Raw genomic sequence first — 17,436 nt, forward strand, 5'->3', positions numbered from 1 at the left:
TACCTACAACCTCCAGTGCTTTTCCCTTTTCAAGCTACAGCTGCTGAGCACTGTGTCAAAGCAGAGGGAAAACCCCAAAACTGCTTTAAGAGGTGTGATTTCAGTGTAACATGGATAAGGGGAGATGCCTGACCCAGCAAAACAAAAACTTCAACAGTTGGGCAACATGCAGTTCCCACCTCTGTGTAAGCAGCAGTGACCAGCGGACACTGTTTGCCTGCTTCGCTCTCACGTGCACATTTGCTTCCTCAAAATCCAGCCCCTCCCCAGCTGGTGTGACAAGGATCTGATCAATACCCATGATGACAGAGCTGGCAGCTCTCACCTTCTCTTCCAAGGTGGTGCGGGTTGGCAGCTCCTGCTCGCTGGAAAAGCAAGAGGTGACTGGTTACTCTCTGGGCAAGAAAGGGTATGGACGAGCACTCGGAGTGCTGCAGCTTGGGGATCGTCTTGGGCACCTGAGGAGATATAGCCCAGGGGCTTCCTGTCTTTCCTACAGCTGTCCCCCATGAGAAAGGGGCAAAGGAAGGACCAGACAAAACCCCATCACCCTACAGAAATGGTCATGGAGGATCTCTGGAGAGCAATTGCTTTGAACCCCCCTCCTGCACTAAAAAAGACCTACTATAACAACTTCTTGTTCAGATTTGGAATAAAGAACCAGTTGTTTTAAACATTCTCCCCAGGCAGAGGCCACCTAAATCATCTGTGCCCTGCTTAAAAAGGGGATTTTCTAAGGGAACCAAGAATGACCATATATATTTTCTCATCTCTTCCTACACCTCCCTGAATCATCAGGTGCAAACTCAAAAGTATCCCTCTGCAACAGACCATGGGCCTTCACAGAAGTAGAGGAGCACCAGCTTGCACCTTCTGATGCCAGGCTCGTGAACCACTGCAAAACGGTTTGCAAATGCAAAACCATTTCTGAGTCTTGCCTTGCAGCAGATTCAAAGCATCAGAGTATTTGAATATGTGTGGTTGAGGGAGGAGGCACATCTAGTCTTTCCTCCTGCATATAGGACTGAACAAGCCAAGCCACAGAGCAGCTTATGGGTCTGCCACGCTTGGCACAGATGGATGCACAGACATGTGAGTCAGAGAGGATGGGAGAGGGCAGGAGGACTTACTGCAGGAATCCAAACCGGTCTGTAACTTTATACAGTGTAAAATCAGCATCTTCCCACAGGTCAATCTGAGCTCCCTCCTGCCTGCCCTGAAAGCAGAAAGGACACCTGTGAGCAAGCTCCAGCATCAGGAATGCCCCAGTGCCTGAATCCCAGCCCCAGTGCCTGCATCCCAACCCCTGGCACGCTAAAAGGCATAGAGCTAGGAGACCAAAACCTGCTCTAAAGAGATAAATACAGTGCAGGCAAGAGCAAAATGTGTAAGTTCAGCCTATCCAGCATTCCAGTGTGCCTCTGCTATAGGCTGCAAAGGGCTGTATATCAGAGAAACTAGTGCTGTCAAGCATAAGCCATTCTGGTGCTAGGGAGCACCGATGCACTGGAAGTTCAGGACCTTTTGGTATCTGTGCTGAGCATACAAGGGATCTGTGAGGAACTCTGTGGATGCGGTGAGAAGGGATGTGCAAGCAGAAGCAGGTAGTGAGAACTGGCACAAAGCCTGATGGCATGAGGGTTACTGGGGTGATACCTGCAGGGATGCAAAAGTTCTTATTCAAAGCAATCCTAATCAGTAAAAGAGCTTCATCCTTAGCCAGCATGATGGGGAAAAACATAAGGTTGGTACCTTCTCATATTTAGCAACAATCTCTGCTTTTTCCTGGGCTATTAAAGACTCTATATCTTTCTTCATGTCAGAAGCTGTAAGACACAAAAAAAGGGGTGTGGGTTAAGTAAATGTGTACACAGCATGGGAAATTTAGGAAACTGCTAATAGAAAAAAACCTTTGCTAACAACTTCAGCTTCCAGCCATATCCCATAGCAAAAATTAGGCTGAGGTTGAAAAGCCCCTGCCTGTACAAAGCGTGCATGCAGCTTGCCTGCACACAGCAGGACTGCCAGCTCCCTGCTCTCCGCACACAACTGAATTTGAGCAAGGGGGAATCCTGTCTGCTGAAAGACAAGACACTGTGCCTTTGTTCTTAGGCACACACATGCCTGTATGAAAGACATTGTGTTTTTAAATCAAGACATGCAAACCAGCCACAGAGCCCTGGCGCTGCACAGCAGTGTTTGTGTGGATGACAGCAAACTACCATGCTCTTGCTCTCAGCTATGGGTCTGAAGCTGTGAGATGCTCAGTAGGGGCATCCAAAGGCAGATTTAACATCAAAGGAGAAACTAAAAGGAGAAGGTTTTGCCTACCGAAGTGTGCATACAACAAGTAGATTTGCCTCTCTAGATGACTGCCTTCTATACACCCCCTAAAAAAAAAACAACACAGCAGCAAGATGACTACAGAGTCCCCACTTACTCTGAGATGGGCATGTCTTCATCTAAACAAGACTCAGTCTAGCTCCCTGGGGTCTGTGCCAACTGCTCTGCTTTGTCCCATACACATAGGTACGAGCAAGATAACCTCCCACATCAAATGTGACTCAAGTGTTGTCTTGTAGAAGCCCAAAGGAGCATGCTTCCTGTAAAGCCATAGGCAGTTTCTTGCTGTTCACCAAAGAAAAAGGCTGATTTAACACAGAGGAGAAAACATGGGCAGACAAAACCTGTAGGGAACACAGTCCCCAGGAAGAGGGCAGAGGGAAGGTTTACCAAGTCCTCCTCCTCTGAAATGATGATTCATGACCAGCCCAGATCAGAGAACACAATGACTATGGCATCATCTAAAGCCAGGCTACTACAAGCCACATTATACAAACCTTTGTGCTTCAGGAGCAATGCAGTAAACTTGTTCTTGAGCAGCTACTGCACAGTGTCTTTACCTGTGGATAGCAATGGCCCTCTTCTCTCCAAAGAGGTGGTCACCAGTGCTTTGGGATAGGACCAGAGCACAGCAATGCAGGATTTACTTTCCAGCTTCAGATGCAACACAGAAGTCATCTGTTCTTTTTTATTTTCAAAATTCTGTAATTTCTTGTACAAGGCTTTCAAGTCTGTTCTGGTAGGGGGATCACAGATGTTCTAGGCAGCTCCTTTTCAAGCCCTACAACAAGCCTCTCATCTGTATTACTTAATTTGTTTAGCTTTCGTATGTTCTGAGTAAATCACTGGATCATTTGTAATGTGACAGTGGGGAAAATATTTTAAGGCTGCTCAAGAACAAGTTTACTTCAAGCTGCCACTGCAGCTGGACACCAAGCACTACCCTGACCTCCCTTCAGGAGGAACCTGAAGGGTTCTTGTAGGATATGCTATCCTAGCTTCTGAGTGAAGCTGCATCTGGATGGCAGCACTCAGCACCAGATGAGCCAGAGCAGCCAAAGGCGCTGTAGCTGGAATGACCTGAAGAATGCAGTTTTTCCTTGAGAGTAAAAACCCAAGAGCAGTAAGAAAGAACTGGGAGAGCTATGATGAGCAAAAGCATCAGTGCTCTCCAAGGCTCAGCCCGCTTCTCTGTGCCTTCAGACATCTGTAAGTGATCATTTGTCTCATCTTACCAACTTCTTAATGTAACCTGCTCGCTGCCACCATGTCTTTCAGGCACAGGTGGAGACTGCCAGGAGATCCATCTTTCCCAAACTCTTCATTTTGAAAGCAGCTATTGCTCCTGGTGTGATAGAAATATTAAACCATGTGCAATAACCAGGGCAGCTCTTCTGTGACACATTATCAGCCAGCAGCACAGGCAATTTACTGCTTTACACTCACTAACAAACACCAGAAAAAAGCACTCTTCAAACTCACAGCAAGAATGGGTGTCTCTTTCCCCATTATTAACTCCACAACCAAAACAAAGCAAGGATGGAAATATTAAAGTGTATTTTGTTCCCTTATTTTTCCAAGCTACATCTCTTACGTCAAATGTTCCCGTGAATTTCGTTCAATACACGTTAATCACAGCTTCATTTTTCAAAGTAGCAAGGTCTGAGTAACTGTCTCTGAGTAACTGTCTCATGGTGTCATTTAATCTAGCTGCATCTTCTCCTTCTCACATCTCTCTTATGTGAAGTTTAACTAGAAGACAAATTCACTCCCCCACTTCTGACATTTGTTTCTCAGTTGCTAGTTAAGGGGCCAAAGACTTCAAATTAGGTCCTTTACATGCAGCTAAAAATACAAATATTCTGCAAGCTCGAGGGAAAAAATAAACTGTGCATCAAATTAAATGGTAACTTTTTCCAAGACGTTTACAAAGAGAAAGTTATTCTGAAAGTCTCTGACCACACTGTAATAGAATAACCAAAGGAAGAGTGGCTCGGTAACATGGATGGGTTTACAGAGCAGAAGACAGCAGCAAGACCACATATATATTTTGGCATCTGCTTCTGCAAAAGCCCCTCTGCAGCCAGAAATGCCAGAGTGGTGCAGAGGAGACAGACTGGCATCTCATGCCTGGAACATGCACATTTGTATTCTCATTCTGCTATAACAGCACAAAAGCCCAAGTTTAGGAAAACTGGAAAGCAGACTATGCTGATGGCAGTGTTGATGGCAGGATGGAGATGGCAGGTGGCTGCACCCACCTTGGCTTCTGATCACAACCCGGCTGCTTTTTGGAGTACAAAGGTGACACTGTGTTTGACTAGGTGATTTTCAAAATACTCTGGAGAAGCAACAGAATAGAGCTTAGCTCTGTAATGGCCTGTGTTGAATAAAGATATTGAATATGGATATTTTAATTATTTCCTAAAATAAATAATGTGGATAGTTTGAATATTGTATGTATAATACAACTGAATGGATGAATTGAATTCATACATAGAATGTGGGTATATTTATTATTTAATATAATAAGAGTTCATACTATCACTCCAGAGTAGCTTGACACCATAAAGTTATAGCATTTGCTTGAGGGAAATGACACATTGTTTATATGAAAACTACTGAGATATTTATTTTCTGGAGAGCCTGAAGACTTTTCTTTTTAATACACCACTCAAATTATTTTCTCCAGATTGCCACCCAATTTTTTCTATGAATTGTGTATCTTCTCAGCAAACAGGGTTGGGATTTTTTTGCATGACAACCACACAAGGTGAAGCAGATATGAAAAGGAAAAGTAAATGTGAACAATGTGAAAATAGTATTAAATAAATTTACTAGGATATAAGCAAAAGATGGCCCCAAGACATGCACACTTAAATTCAACTGGGAAACAAAGTTAACAACTAGTTCCTTTGAAAAAGAATGAGTTGAAAAACCCCACCATCTGTCATCTCACACCAAAACTTGCAGCTTCCAATTTAAAGAAGTAAAAATCAATCCCAACAACAGTAAGCTTGAAGATGCTTAATGAAAATGCATGTTACTGCCTACCAGCATGGAACTCTAGCCATCTGCAAGCCTGAAATAAAATATCCAAGTTTTGAATTAGAACAACGTCCCTGGAATTAATCCACCAGCTGGGATCTCAAGTATTGGCAGCAGAAAGAAGGTGTCTCCATCAAAAATTCAAGACTCGGTGCCAAAATTGTTACCTGTAAATTAGATTTACTGTTATTACCCTCCCCCAAAAGTCCTGTGTTTTTCCAGTAATATCTACTGAGCTCCAACTGCCTCTCATGGGGTAGAACCCATGAAGACCAGCCTGGCCAGGAGCATGGGAACCTCTGGCCACCAGTCACTCAAATTGTGTGTTGTAACCCTGCTCACTGCCCAGAAGAGGAGTGACTGCTCCTTGTGCTCCCATGACCCGGTGACAGTGCTCCTTGTGCCACAACCCAGGGACACGGACACACACATCCCCTGTCACCCTCAACCTCGACATGATGCCTCCTGCTTATAAACCCATTAGCAATCACCCTGCCTAGTTTGCTCCCTCTGTGCCAGGACCTGCAGAAGACACAGACACTGCCACCTTTTTCCACAGAGGTCGCTTGCCAAGGTCCTCCTCTCCCCACTCCTCAATTTACATGCAACAAGGACAAACTTCGATCAAACTCCACCAGGATGTCAGACCAGTATGCAGAATCTGATCCATCAGAACAGCAATTGGATATGGACTGGAACTGAGACATCAAAGGCTCAGCTGATGGGCCCAGTCCTGCAGAGGGTTGCAGGTGGTTGCACATCAGTATGTCTTGAGATGACCTCTCAGAAATTCACTGCAACCATGATTCCAGATGTGACTCCTCTGAGCCCTCCTCACAAACTGCTTTTACTGTTGGGACCTTTGCCAGAAAGCATTTTCCCAGATTCTGAATGGAGTAGCTGTGGTGATGTTACCAAGCAATCCATCTGAGCTGCGGAACTTTTAGTCTCTCCAAGCCCTTTCTGCTCCTTACAAAGAAAGTACAAAACTTTTACATGCTTTTATACTGGTTTTAGGTAAGTTTTATACTATCAGGCTGCACAAGCATCATACTTAATTTGCTTGCCTTCACCATTTTGCTGCAAGGTGAACTGTAGACCCAGCATCACCTGGCAGAAGGGCTCTTGAAAACTAAAATATCAGCAAAATCTCCTCTTTTCAGGAAGTACAGCATAGCATCATGCTCTCAACTGTGAGCTAGGTTTAGGGATATTCTAGAACCCAAGTTTTAAACATTTTATATTGTAGAAAAGTATCTACTCAAGCCACTTGAGGTTACAGACTATGTTTTGGTAACTTCCCCATTCCCGCTGCATTCACCAGTCAAAGCAAATTAAAGGTAAGCATGACGCAGGCACACAGTCAAATACAGTTGAGTTATGAAATTTTACCTGTTACCTCTGCCAAGGAGAGTCATTTCAACTGCCTGCACCCCTCCTCAGCATGATAGATCTCCAGGGCAAAACGTGTAAAATTTGCATTTTTGCTTCAGTAACCTCTCACAGCTTGTCATGTTTCCCCTGCCCATCTGCACTCAAACCTACAAAAACATATAATTCTTGTTCTGCAAGCTATTGCAAGCAGAAGGTCATAGAAAAAGGAGAAATGGAGGCAACTTTTGACAGACATACTTCAACACCATGCTGCTGTGTATCAGACTGAAACTACTGCAGTGGAATAAAGTAGTAAAGGTACGAACTTACTACAGCCACATCTACTGCTGCCGAAATTCAACAAGTTGCTGTTCCTGTTTCTTGTTCTATTTTAAAAGCACATGTTAACACAGTGTTTTATGTTTTCAGCCATCTAAGATATAAACCTGTGATTTCTAGTGGAAAAGGCTTAAAGTAAATGCTTAAGCATCTATGCAAGCGAGAAAGCTTATACAACATCTGCTAAGAGGTGAGATGCCTGCAGTCTGCACCACTTCTCAGTAAAGCACTGCTCTCACTTCTAAAGCCATTACTAATTCTAACAGTGACTCATGCACTTGTACACCCTGGAATAAACCTGGCCATGAGAAGCAGTGCAACAGGCTGCTTGTGAAGCGGCTAAAGGAAGCTGCAGAAAGCTGAATAAACCCTGTGGGGGGCGAGAGGGGTAAGTGCATCAAATGGCACCTTGACATGCTTCAAACCATGCAGGCTATTAGCTATGTGCCACCTCCCCATCCTGGTTGCCTGGTATAATTCGGAGGCCACAGTCAGCAGCTGCGATCTGAGGAGCTGTCATAAGAGGTTCTTCTCTCACACACTTAAAGGCCTCTCAGAAGCAAAAGCCATGGGGTTCCACCACCTACCAAGCACAGCCAAAATGAGTACAGCTTTGGGTCTGCTTCAATTGCATTGCCATGGCCCAAGGAAACCTCAAAGCCTCCTAAGATACCAAGGAGGAGCTGCAGGCTGCTGCAGGCAGGTGCTGGCACACATGCCTGTGTGCCCAGGAGGTGACGAGCCGCAGAAGGAAGTGACAGCCACGCGCTGCCAGAAGCAAGCAGAGCTTCCGCTTCACAAGACATGGCTCCTCACATAGAAATCAAGCTGCTACTGAGGTCTTGGTACAAGACTTGCCAGCATGCCCACCTCCATCGTCACAGCTGCCACGGTATTGCTTACTAGAAACCCAAATTTCAATCAAAAATGGACAACACGCTCAAGAACTTTACACTGAGAACTTCTGCTGATCCCCGTCCACAGTTCCTCTCTCATTAACAAACCCAGACTGCAAACAACCTGGCCAGGCACCAGCTTCAGTACTACACACCACTGACTGCACTTCACCAACCTCAGCCCAAATCTGGCACTCACTCACAACCAAAAAGGCAGCCAGACTTGTACTCACAGTCAATTATGACTTCAGGAATGAAATTACTATCAAGCAGGATGAACCAAGATACAGGAAATCCTATTTGCATGTTTATTTCCTTGACTACAACAAAAACTCAGGAGCACACAAGCAGGCTGGTTTGTTTGGTTGGGGTTTTTTTTGTTGTTTAAGGGCATAAGGAGCAGTTAGCAGTTGAACTGCAAGGAGATTTATGATTTAACTGTCTCGGGGTCTTTAAAAATGACTTCCCACATATCACTTTAAATGAATCACATATGTGCTACGGAAAATTCAGATGAGCTCCTGTCCCAGTAAACTGTATCTGAAATTGCACTGGATGCTGTGTTGGACAAAAACATGCTCACTTCCCTTAGCAGAGCCACTGGGAACACCCAAATAAGAACCTCACTTTGAGGACACTAACAAAGTCACAGCACTATCACAGAGAAGACCCTGGAGATTTATCAAAACAATGACCCACAGCACACAACGGCTCTTGGGGTGATTCTCACCTACTCTGGAGCCAGTTTGTAAGTTCAGAGAAGAAAACATGGAAATAAAACCCAGCTCCAAGCAACATGCCCTTACCTGAACCTGGTACCAGGTGCCGAGAGGCATCAGCTCAGCTGGACTTGTCCTCTCCCCTGTGGGCATCTACCTGGCAGGAGCTGGTTGTCTCCACCGTGGGGTGGTGAGGACCCCCAGCCACTGCAGACCACCGATCAAATGCGCTTTGTCCTCACCCGTGCTGTCCAGGTTCAGTGACGCTCTCCCCTTCCCTCCTCTGGCACATGAGAGCTTGCTGCAAGTGTCTGGGAGAAAAGGCAAGGAGGGAGGCAATCCACACGTGGGCTCTCTCTTCCCCTGGGCTCACTGCAAAGGAGATAAGGGAGTTAAGTTTTCCATTTCTGGTACAGCAGAGGCACGATCGTTTACATTCAGAGGAAAGACAGGTTGCACTGGAGTGGGCAGCAAGGCAGTATCTCAGCCTGCTGGGGAAGGAATAGGCTGTAACTGGAGGGCACTCAATGGCAGAAAAAAAAACCTACACTCACTAACCTGTGCTGCAACCAAAGCCTTGGTGTAGGTCGTGCTCAGATTTTGTTGATTTGGTGTTCTCAGGATGAGTTTCCTCCCCACCCAGCTCACAGCATCAGCCCATCCAGAACTTGTGCTAACACAGAGGACTCATTATAGGAATTTTGTTTGGGGCTGGGCAGGAGTTTCAGACCTATCTGACCGTACATTCTAGGTACTGAAAACCAGCCTGTATGCTTCCAGCTGCATGCTGGGAAGGGACTCTTCATTAGGAACTGTAGTGGTAGGACAAGGGGTAATGGGTTAAAACTTAAATAGGGTAAGTTCAGGTTAGATAAAGGAGGAAGTTCTTTACTGTGAGGATGGTGAGGCACTGGAATGGGTTGCCCAAGGAAGTTGTGAATGCTCTATCCCTGGCGGTGTTCAAGGGTAGGCTGGGCAGAGCCTTGGGTGACATGGTTTAGTGTGAGGTGTCCCTGCCCACGGAAAAGGGGTTGGAACTGGATGATCTTAAGGTCCTTTCCAACCCTAACTGTAACCAATTCTATGGTTCTATGATGCTCAGCTAAGACACAACTCAGCACCTGGTTTGCAGCAGGGGAGCTGTATTTTAGTCCATTTTCTGGCCTGGTTGAAGTGCCAGGTGATGGAGGACTTCCCATACAGATCTCTGACTACCACATTTTTGTACCAGCAAACACATGCTACTGACAACTCAGCAGGCAGAATATGCCCCCTGCCCAAGCCAAAGGCACAGTATTAAGCTCGACTTGAGCCAATCTAAGAGTATGTTGCTGCCAAGAAGGGGTCCCATGGAGGGTCAAGGCCATTCCTCCAGGACGTTGGTCAGGTTAAGACCACTAACACAAAGTCACCAACTCACACGGCAGAAGAGCTGGGACCAGCAGTACCACCTGAGCCACCTTGCAGCACTTGCAGTACCTACCTGATACATCCAAACAGCTAACGCAGTTCAAAGGATACCAGAGCCCAACATACAGCTATCAGTTCTTTTAAAACAAGTTTTTAATTCTCACATTAAGCAATGCGCTGGTTTCACAAGTATGAAATCAAGACACCACCCCAAACTGCAACGCTTCTGTCTGAAGCCAGCAAGTGCTGGGAGGCAGAAGTGTGTGTTGATGCTTGGGAGAGGAAGCACAGCTCCCTTTCGTCATAAGCAGCCACTTTAATAACACCACCTCTCCTCCAATACCCCTCACAAGCACGTGCAAATGGACTTTTCTCCATATTCCTGGGCTGTCTTGTGCTGAATTTCCCTGCTGTCACTCCTTCAGCACCTAGATAAAACAACTCAGAGACCCCCAAAGTGCAGAAGACTTCACACCTTTTCAGAGTGCTATTATAGGTTACTTCCATCAAGTAGCCTATAATACAGATTACATTATATATACATTAATCACTGAGTAATTTATAAGGCTTACACACATTATAATGCAGATTACACATGGTTCCCAATTTCCTTCCCAATTTGCACTAAGCCACCAACCTTTTAAAGTATGATGGCAAGCTGCGGCCACAATGATTAATTCTTTGCCACTAGACTATGGCAGTGCAATGAAATCTATATACATTGGCCAAGTCTTCTAATTAAAGAAATCACTAAATGTAAGGCTGCAATTACTTGCTATGCACACTCCCCACAATGAGCTCACACAGCAGCACTGCCAGTAAATAAAACCTCAACCTTCCTGTGCTCTCAGTATGACATCTTGCTCTCACATTGACACACATTTTTTGTGCTCTACCTTAGCACTCAAGTTAAGGTCTTCTGCCAGGATGGAGATGGGAGGAGAGAAGCAAGACTGCTGATAAAGAGATTTGGTCTCCTCCTTGCTTATGCTCAATAAGCCCAGCCTTGGTGCTTCTGTAAACTCTCAGCTGCTGCAATGTCAGAAGACATAAGCTAAACCCTCCAAGCAGAATAGTGAGTCTACAAGCAACTCCTCATCAGCTTCTACTTTTAGACCTCACGGGGAATAAAAGAGTATCCAAACATTTTTTTTTATTCTCTTTTTGACAGGAACTCATCTTCTCCAGACAACAATAGCAAAAAAAACCCAAACAAACAAAAACCAGCACAAACAAATCCTAAGATGCTTATGTTTTTATGAACATACATTTTTTAAAAGCTTCATTATTTTTATGATGTCTCATTAAAAAAGGGAAGCAAACTAAAGAATGCAAAAGTCCACATGCGGCTTTGGGAACTGAAGACTAATTTTCTCTTTGCATTCCCTCCTACCTCCCTTCTAGTGTCTATAAAAAGGCCAGAAATGCTGAGGAGGAGGTGAGGGGGGATGTCAACGACCATCCCCTTTTTTTTCGGGTAATGCACTGACCTAGAAAGGAACTACATAAACACAGACCTTAGGAACCAGCTTCTTCTGTTTGCTTAAGACTGGAAGAGCAGTTTACATTTCTTTAACCGTAAACTAAAGTAAGCTACAACGATGGTCACTCTCCACTTGGATATGCATTCCTCTCAAAGTATTGTATTTTATTCTTTTCAGTTCATGTACAACACCACAGGACACACTTCTCTTTTACCATACCCTGGTCACTCTTGCCTCCAGCTATACATGACAATTTTGGGTAAGCTAAAAGCTCTCATCACATCTCCTTTTGCTATTTAAAACTTTTTTGCTCTTCAGCTCAGCAGCCACTGCCAGCTAGAGGCCACCCACACGGAACACGTGCCTGGAGCAGCAGGGCGAGGACACGTATCCTCGCTGATACCTAAGATGCTACCCTGGGAACTGTAGAGCAAGTGAAGGTCACTAACCAAAACCAAAGGAACAAGGATGCAAAAATAAGCTACCGTGCTGCCAGCAGCCTGTGCTTTCCTTTGTAGAGAGGGGTGGCATCTTTTTTAAAACACAAATAAGGAAGTAACAAATTACCATCATATAAAGTCACTGGGACAGCTGACGAAATAAATGGGTAGGAAGTTAAAAAAACCTACTAATAATGAGATGCAGCTTGTCTGTGGAAAGCTCACCCAAAATAATCACTATGGTAAATGATTTATAAGTTGCAAACATGTTAAAGTGAGACCTATGCTGACTGTGTGGGTCCTGCACCGCTTGCCAGAGCCCCTTGCTCCACTCCTTGGTAGGGGAGGCAGCTTGAGCCATTAGCCTGACCCTGAGCCACACTAATGCCCATCCTCTAGGAAACTATGTATTTTAAATGAGGTTTTCTGAGTACGCCCTCATTCCTTCAGCTGCTTTAATGAGTTTATTCAGCTCACATTGCCTCCAAATACACAGCCCCATGCAGTAAATTATTTGTATTTGGCAGCCTCTGCAGAGAACACTCCCTGACCATGTTGCTGGCAGTACCTTGAACTTGCACTACCTTCAAACAGCATCTCAGGATGTTAATGACTGAGCTGTTGTTCACTTCTTTTCTTCTACCAAAGCCCACTGCAATCATGTCTAGTAATAGAAAATTTCAGGAAAACAATAATATTGGATCTGACATTGGAAAGTACTGAGAAAATGTCTCCCAAAGCTCTTTTACAGCCTTGAACCATATGCAGGACAGCATTAGGATACACAGATTTTGAAGGAGTTTGAAAGTAATCTTTTTCTAATTACAACATAACCTTTCCCTTCCTTTTTGTTTGTTGATAATTCCTAAAATTACCCCAACTGAACAGCTGCAAGAATTTTTGCTTTTTTTGTGTGTGTGCAAAAGCAACATTTTATATAAAATTTGATGCTTATGCTCCCTTTGAGGAAACTGGTCACACAGGAAGTCCTCCACTCTTCCCTTCGTCGAAAACATTTATAAAATCCAACTGGAAGTGAAGACTTAAGGCACATGTAATGCTTCAGCTTACAAAACAGCAATGCTTGTGTAGGACACCCAGTTAAAAGCAGCTTGTCAACTTTGGGGCCTATATAAAAATAACTGTTTGCTTGCTTTTAATAGTGTTGAAATCAGGATCTGTGTCATTTGGTCAGGGCTCCAAAGTACATCTTACAATCCACAATGTATTTGGCTGTACCACTTTACTGTGGTCAATGTAAAATTAAACCAACCTAACTGACAGTATAAATGGATCCATTGAGACTGCTGGGATTGAAAGACAGACAAGCAACTTTCCAGCCAGGGAAATGAAACGGTACTGTAAGTACCATATTATTGCAATGACAGTTTCTGTACTTCAGATGTAAGCGCAATGAAATTACGCTCTGGGGGAGTGGTGGAAACACAGCTGGGTGGGTTGGTGCTGGATGCGGGTAAGAGCCAAGTGTGAAAGAGGATGCCAATCTCCTGCTTACTGGCGAAGTGCCACACTGGCCAGTGACCTGCAGCAAGCAGGATCAGCTCCCGGCCATCAACAGCAGCTGAAACCATGGTCCAAGCCCACACCACCAACCAGCAACTCATGTAAGCATGGGGCATATCTCGTCACGGCAGTGGGGAGTCCCCAGTCTAAGAGCAAAGCCACACTAGTCCCTGGTGCAGTGGGTGTAAACAGCTGACACCTTTTCACATCTGCTTGCGGGATAAAACAAGTCTTCCTCCCACTTCCATCAGCCCCACATTCACTCCAAAGACCCCAACACCTTTTTCTTTGCATATGCACCCCAAGCACTTGCGGTACTTCCTAAATAGCTGAACAGCAGCCTCTAGAGGGCTCAGCCGCAACTGCTCATGTCCCCATGCTGCTGTCTCAGAGGCTGTACCACAATGGCACTGCTTTTCCCCAACCTGTGACAGTGAGGCCAAGCCCGCAGCATGCACCCCTCCATCAGGGAGATGGCCAGAGCACTACCACACTTCATGGCATGTACCACCGCGTAAAAACATACACCTCCAGCATCCCTCGGCCAACCAGTCGAACTTGAAATTCAGGTTTGCCAACCCACTGTCTTTCCCACCTCTGGTTGGGAAACCTCCTGCAATGATCACAACATCAGGAGCAGGTATGAATTCAGCTTGGTTTGAGGGGAAGAAAGCACATCATCTGGTTCATTCCTCATTTTATCCCATGAGGCTCAAAGGTGGAAGGGTGGCACAAGGAATGGCCAGAGCCAACCCCACATTTGGAGTCCAACTCCATGTGGTGCATGGAGAGCCCTGAACTGGTCTGGTGTGGACCTGAACCCACAGGCGCCACTATGCAGCCCAGTACCAATGAGGATGTACAGCTGAGTGAGCCAGATCACAGACACATCAAACCAGACATCATCTTTCCATTTCTAGCTTTTCGGAGGTGTTCAGGCAGCACCTTCAATCGAGTATGCTTGAGAAAGCAACACAAGGATCCTAAAAAAAACAATGCTCAAAACCCGAGTGGATTTATTGCCTAAAATTATTATTTTGCATGTCCACAGCATTTCTAATGTGGACAATGGAAGCAGGATAAAAGTAAGTCAAAGAGGACCACAGCAGGCTCAAGTCTAGTAATGAAAATGTTTGAGAAAGGTTTTCCCAGTGAAAAGGGAAAGGTAACAGCGCATGTAACTAAAATGACAAAACCCCTTCTCAGATGAGCTAAAAATCAGAGGGAGAAGTTTAAGTAGATGAGAGCCTAGGGCAGTGATATAAAGACAAGCACTTGATAAAATGGAGACCCATGTAAGGCTGCCCATAAAAGTAGCAGCAGGCGCTGTTCTCCCCAGGGAACAAACTGGCACAACTCAATCATCACCTGTGTTTCAAGATGCAGTCTGACTTAGCTGAAGACATGCTCAGTTTAAAAAATTATAATGATAATAATAATAGTAAAGTAATTTGAAAGATGCATTTATCTTCAAGGCCAGGAAGGTGTCCCTGCCCATGGTAGGGGGTTGGAACTGGATGATCTTTAAGGTCCCTTGCAACCCAAACCATTCTGTGACTCTATCATCTTAAAAATGCTTTAACATTCACCCAACAAAGCAACAATTAGACAGTTCACTTAAAACACATTCACTTCAAATGGTTCACTTAAAAGACACCAAATGTCAGTTAATTGCTACAAAAGACATTTGCAGCAGCTTGGGGAATGGGAATCTTCCTGTTCCAAGATCAAAACCTGGGAGAGCTGAATGCATCCTACTGAAGTGAAGCTCTTCTTGGCACTGTGCAAGAAGGCTTGGAAAAGGGAAATTGTCAATAAATAAGCATCTGAGGGCAGTGGGGGGTGTTTTGACAGAAAAGGCATAAAGAAATCACTTGTTTTCCCTCCCTAAAGAATAGGGCCACCACAAAGAATAAGGTCCATGCTTGAGTTAGAACATGCCTGCAGGCCTTAAGATGAGACTTCAAAATAGAACAGCAACTGCATGGGAGTTTTTTGCATTTTAGTTTTTACAGAACATCAAGTCCTTCCGCAGGGATGATTTTTCCAGAGAGCAGAGATCAGAGCTGTTTGTTCTTTATCATCACCATTAGCTGAGGAGAGAAGAGCCTCTGTAGCCCACCCTTCAATTTAAGATACAGTTGCTTCAGTCTTGTCCTGGCTGAATACAAGCCAAGGAGTATTCATCTTCCTGTTCCCCATTTCCCATGTAAGCCCAGAACTGGCTCACTTGTTGCAGACCTTCCTTTAACACCTGCTTCAGACAGATGTATGTCTGCAGCACCTTTTGCACCTGCTCCAAGCAGCCTATCCTCTCCTTACGGAGCTCTCCCCACCCTATCCTTTCCTAGGACCCACAACAGGAGGGTGTGTACTAAATCTCTTTTGCAGCAGCTAAGACTGTGCTGCACTAAAGCTATTACATGTTTATCCCACTTCCTTCCATTGACAGAAAACAAAAGCTTGTACTGTTGCTTACCGATACCAGAAAGTATTTGCTTTCCCAGATTGTTTTTCCCTCTTTGTTTCAGAAGGGGTTTCAGTAGAATAACAAGCCCACTCTGAACAAGAAGCAGCAAGGGGTGATTTGGGACAGAGGCCCTTCAGAACCCACCTGGCAAATCCAGCCTGGACCCAGGTGCAGCCCAGTCCTGTCCTTCCCATCCCTGCTGGGACTACACACTCCAGCACCTCCTCCACCACCTTACAGGTCCTGCAAATGCAGGAGAAGACAATGCTTCAGCTGCATAGCTTGAAGAGGTGGGGACAACTCTGCACTACTGACCTGTCTTCAAGTGGCTGCCCCTGTTTCATAGCTGCAGATCATCTCCAGAAGATGCTCTGTCCACTCTGAGTATCATACTTTGAGTATCTGCTGTTTCTCTCTTCTTACCATGCATGGCACTTCCTTCCTGCCAGATGCTTTATCACCTCAAAACCATCCAGATGAAGCTTCCACTCTTGCTGATATTGCTCTTTTATTCAGTGACAAAGAAAACACTCGCACCAGGCACTAAGCCCGCAGTGCTCCTGCCAATAAGTGATGCAGAATTAAACACAGGTGCCACATGAAAACACGGTGCCAAGCTTACAGTTCCCAAAAAAAGCACTGAATGCATGCACACACTCAGTCACTTTTTATTTATACTTTTTTTTTAAACCACCAGAATAACAAGTATCGGGTCCTAAAATCAAGAAGGGCACCAAAAATCCAAGTATTACTCAGGATATTAAATACTCAACTACCCCAACTCAAAACAGCCTTGGCTCAGAGAACATGTCCTTCATATAATTTATTGACAATTAGCAGAAACTTCTGATCACCTTCCTTGTCCCTTCCCTAGGTTCAGCCTAAGCCAGACACTTTTCCAGCCCTACTGGCAGGTCCAACTTCCCCAGTGACCACCATTATGCAGTGGCAAGCCACAGATGCAGCACCAACACCTTTTGCCTGTCCTTCCTCCTGCCTGCATTCACATGGTGTGTGCTTTCTATTTATGCACAGTTAATTACTTTCCTCACCCAATGCCATGAAAGCACAAGCATGGAGCACTTAACTGTGCAGTTCACTCTGGAAAGCCCAACCACCTCTGCCGGTAGCTACCAAGAGACAGATAGCATCTGCAACCCAACCTGAAAACACTTCTCTCCTGCTCTTTATACCACCTCTCTTGGTGAAGCTTTTTCATGGCCACACTGATGTTCACGTAATACCAGCTCCTCTGACCCCCAGGATCTGTGCTGGCTTTTCAGTCTGTAGACATCAGGGGAGAAGTGCAGCAGCAGGTGGATTGATGAAGATGACCTTCAGGTTTTACATGGGAATTTGTTGGCTCACCATTTCAGAGACAACATTTGA

General features: G+C 45.0%; 1 protein-coding gene across 9 annotated transcripts in view; it reads right to left on the reverse strand.

The window, feature by feature from the left end:
- The window catches only part of LOC133274257 (uncharacterized), a 77,928-nt gene that overhangs the window by 24,750 nt on the left and 35,742 nt on the right, over window positions 1–17,436 (reverse strand). For 5 of the 9 annotated variants that reach the window (XM_061463206.1, XM_061463205.1, XM_061463207.1 and 2 more), the window contains 4 exons: window positions 8,807–9,091; window positions 1,753–1,826; window positions 1,131–1,216; window positions 326–365 (listed from right to left, as the gene is read on the reverse strand). In XM_061463206.1, the coding sequence (XP_061319190.1) occupies window positions 326–365; window positions 1,131–1,216; window positions 1,753–1,818 (192 nt within the window). In that variant the 5' untranslated portion in view covers window positions 1,819–1,826; window positions 8,807–9,091. The remainder of the gene's footprint in view (window positions 1–325; window positions 366–1,130; window positions 1,217–1,752; window positions 1,827–8,806; window positions 9,092–17,436) is intronic. The other 4 variants (XM_061463212.1, XM_061463210.1, XM_061463211.1 and 1 more) reach the window with 2 other exon arrangements.

This window comes from Pezoporus flaviventris, unplaced genomic scaffold (genome assembly GCF_033815535.1).
Source record: "Pezoporus flaviventris isolate CSIRO_AGI_PZ_B2104156 unplaced genomic scaffold, CSIRO_AGI_Pfla_v1 ptg000036l, whole genome shotgun sequence".
NCBI lineage: Eukaryota > Metazoa > Chordata > Aves > Psittaciformes > Psittacidae > Pezoporus > Pezoporus flaviventris.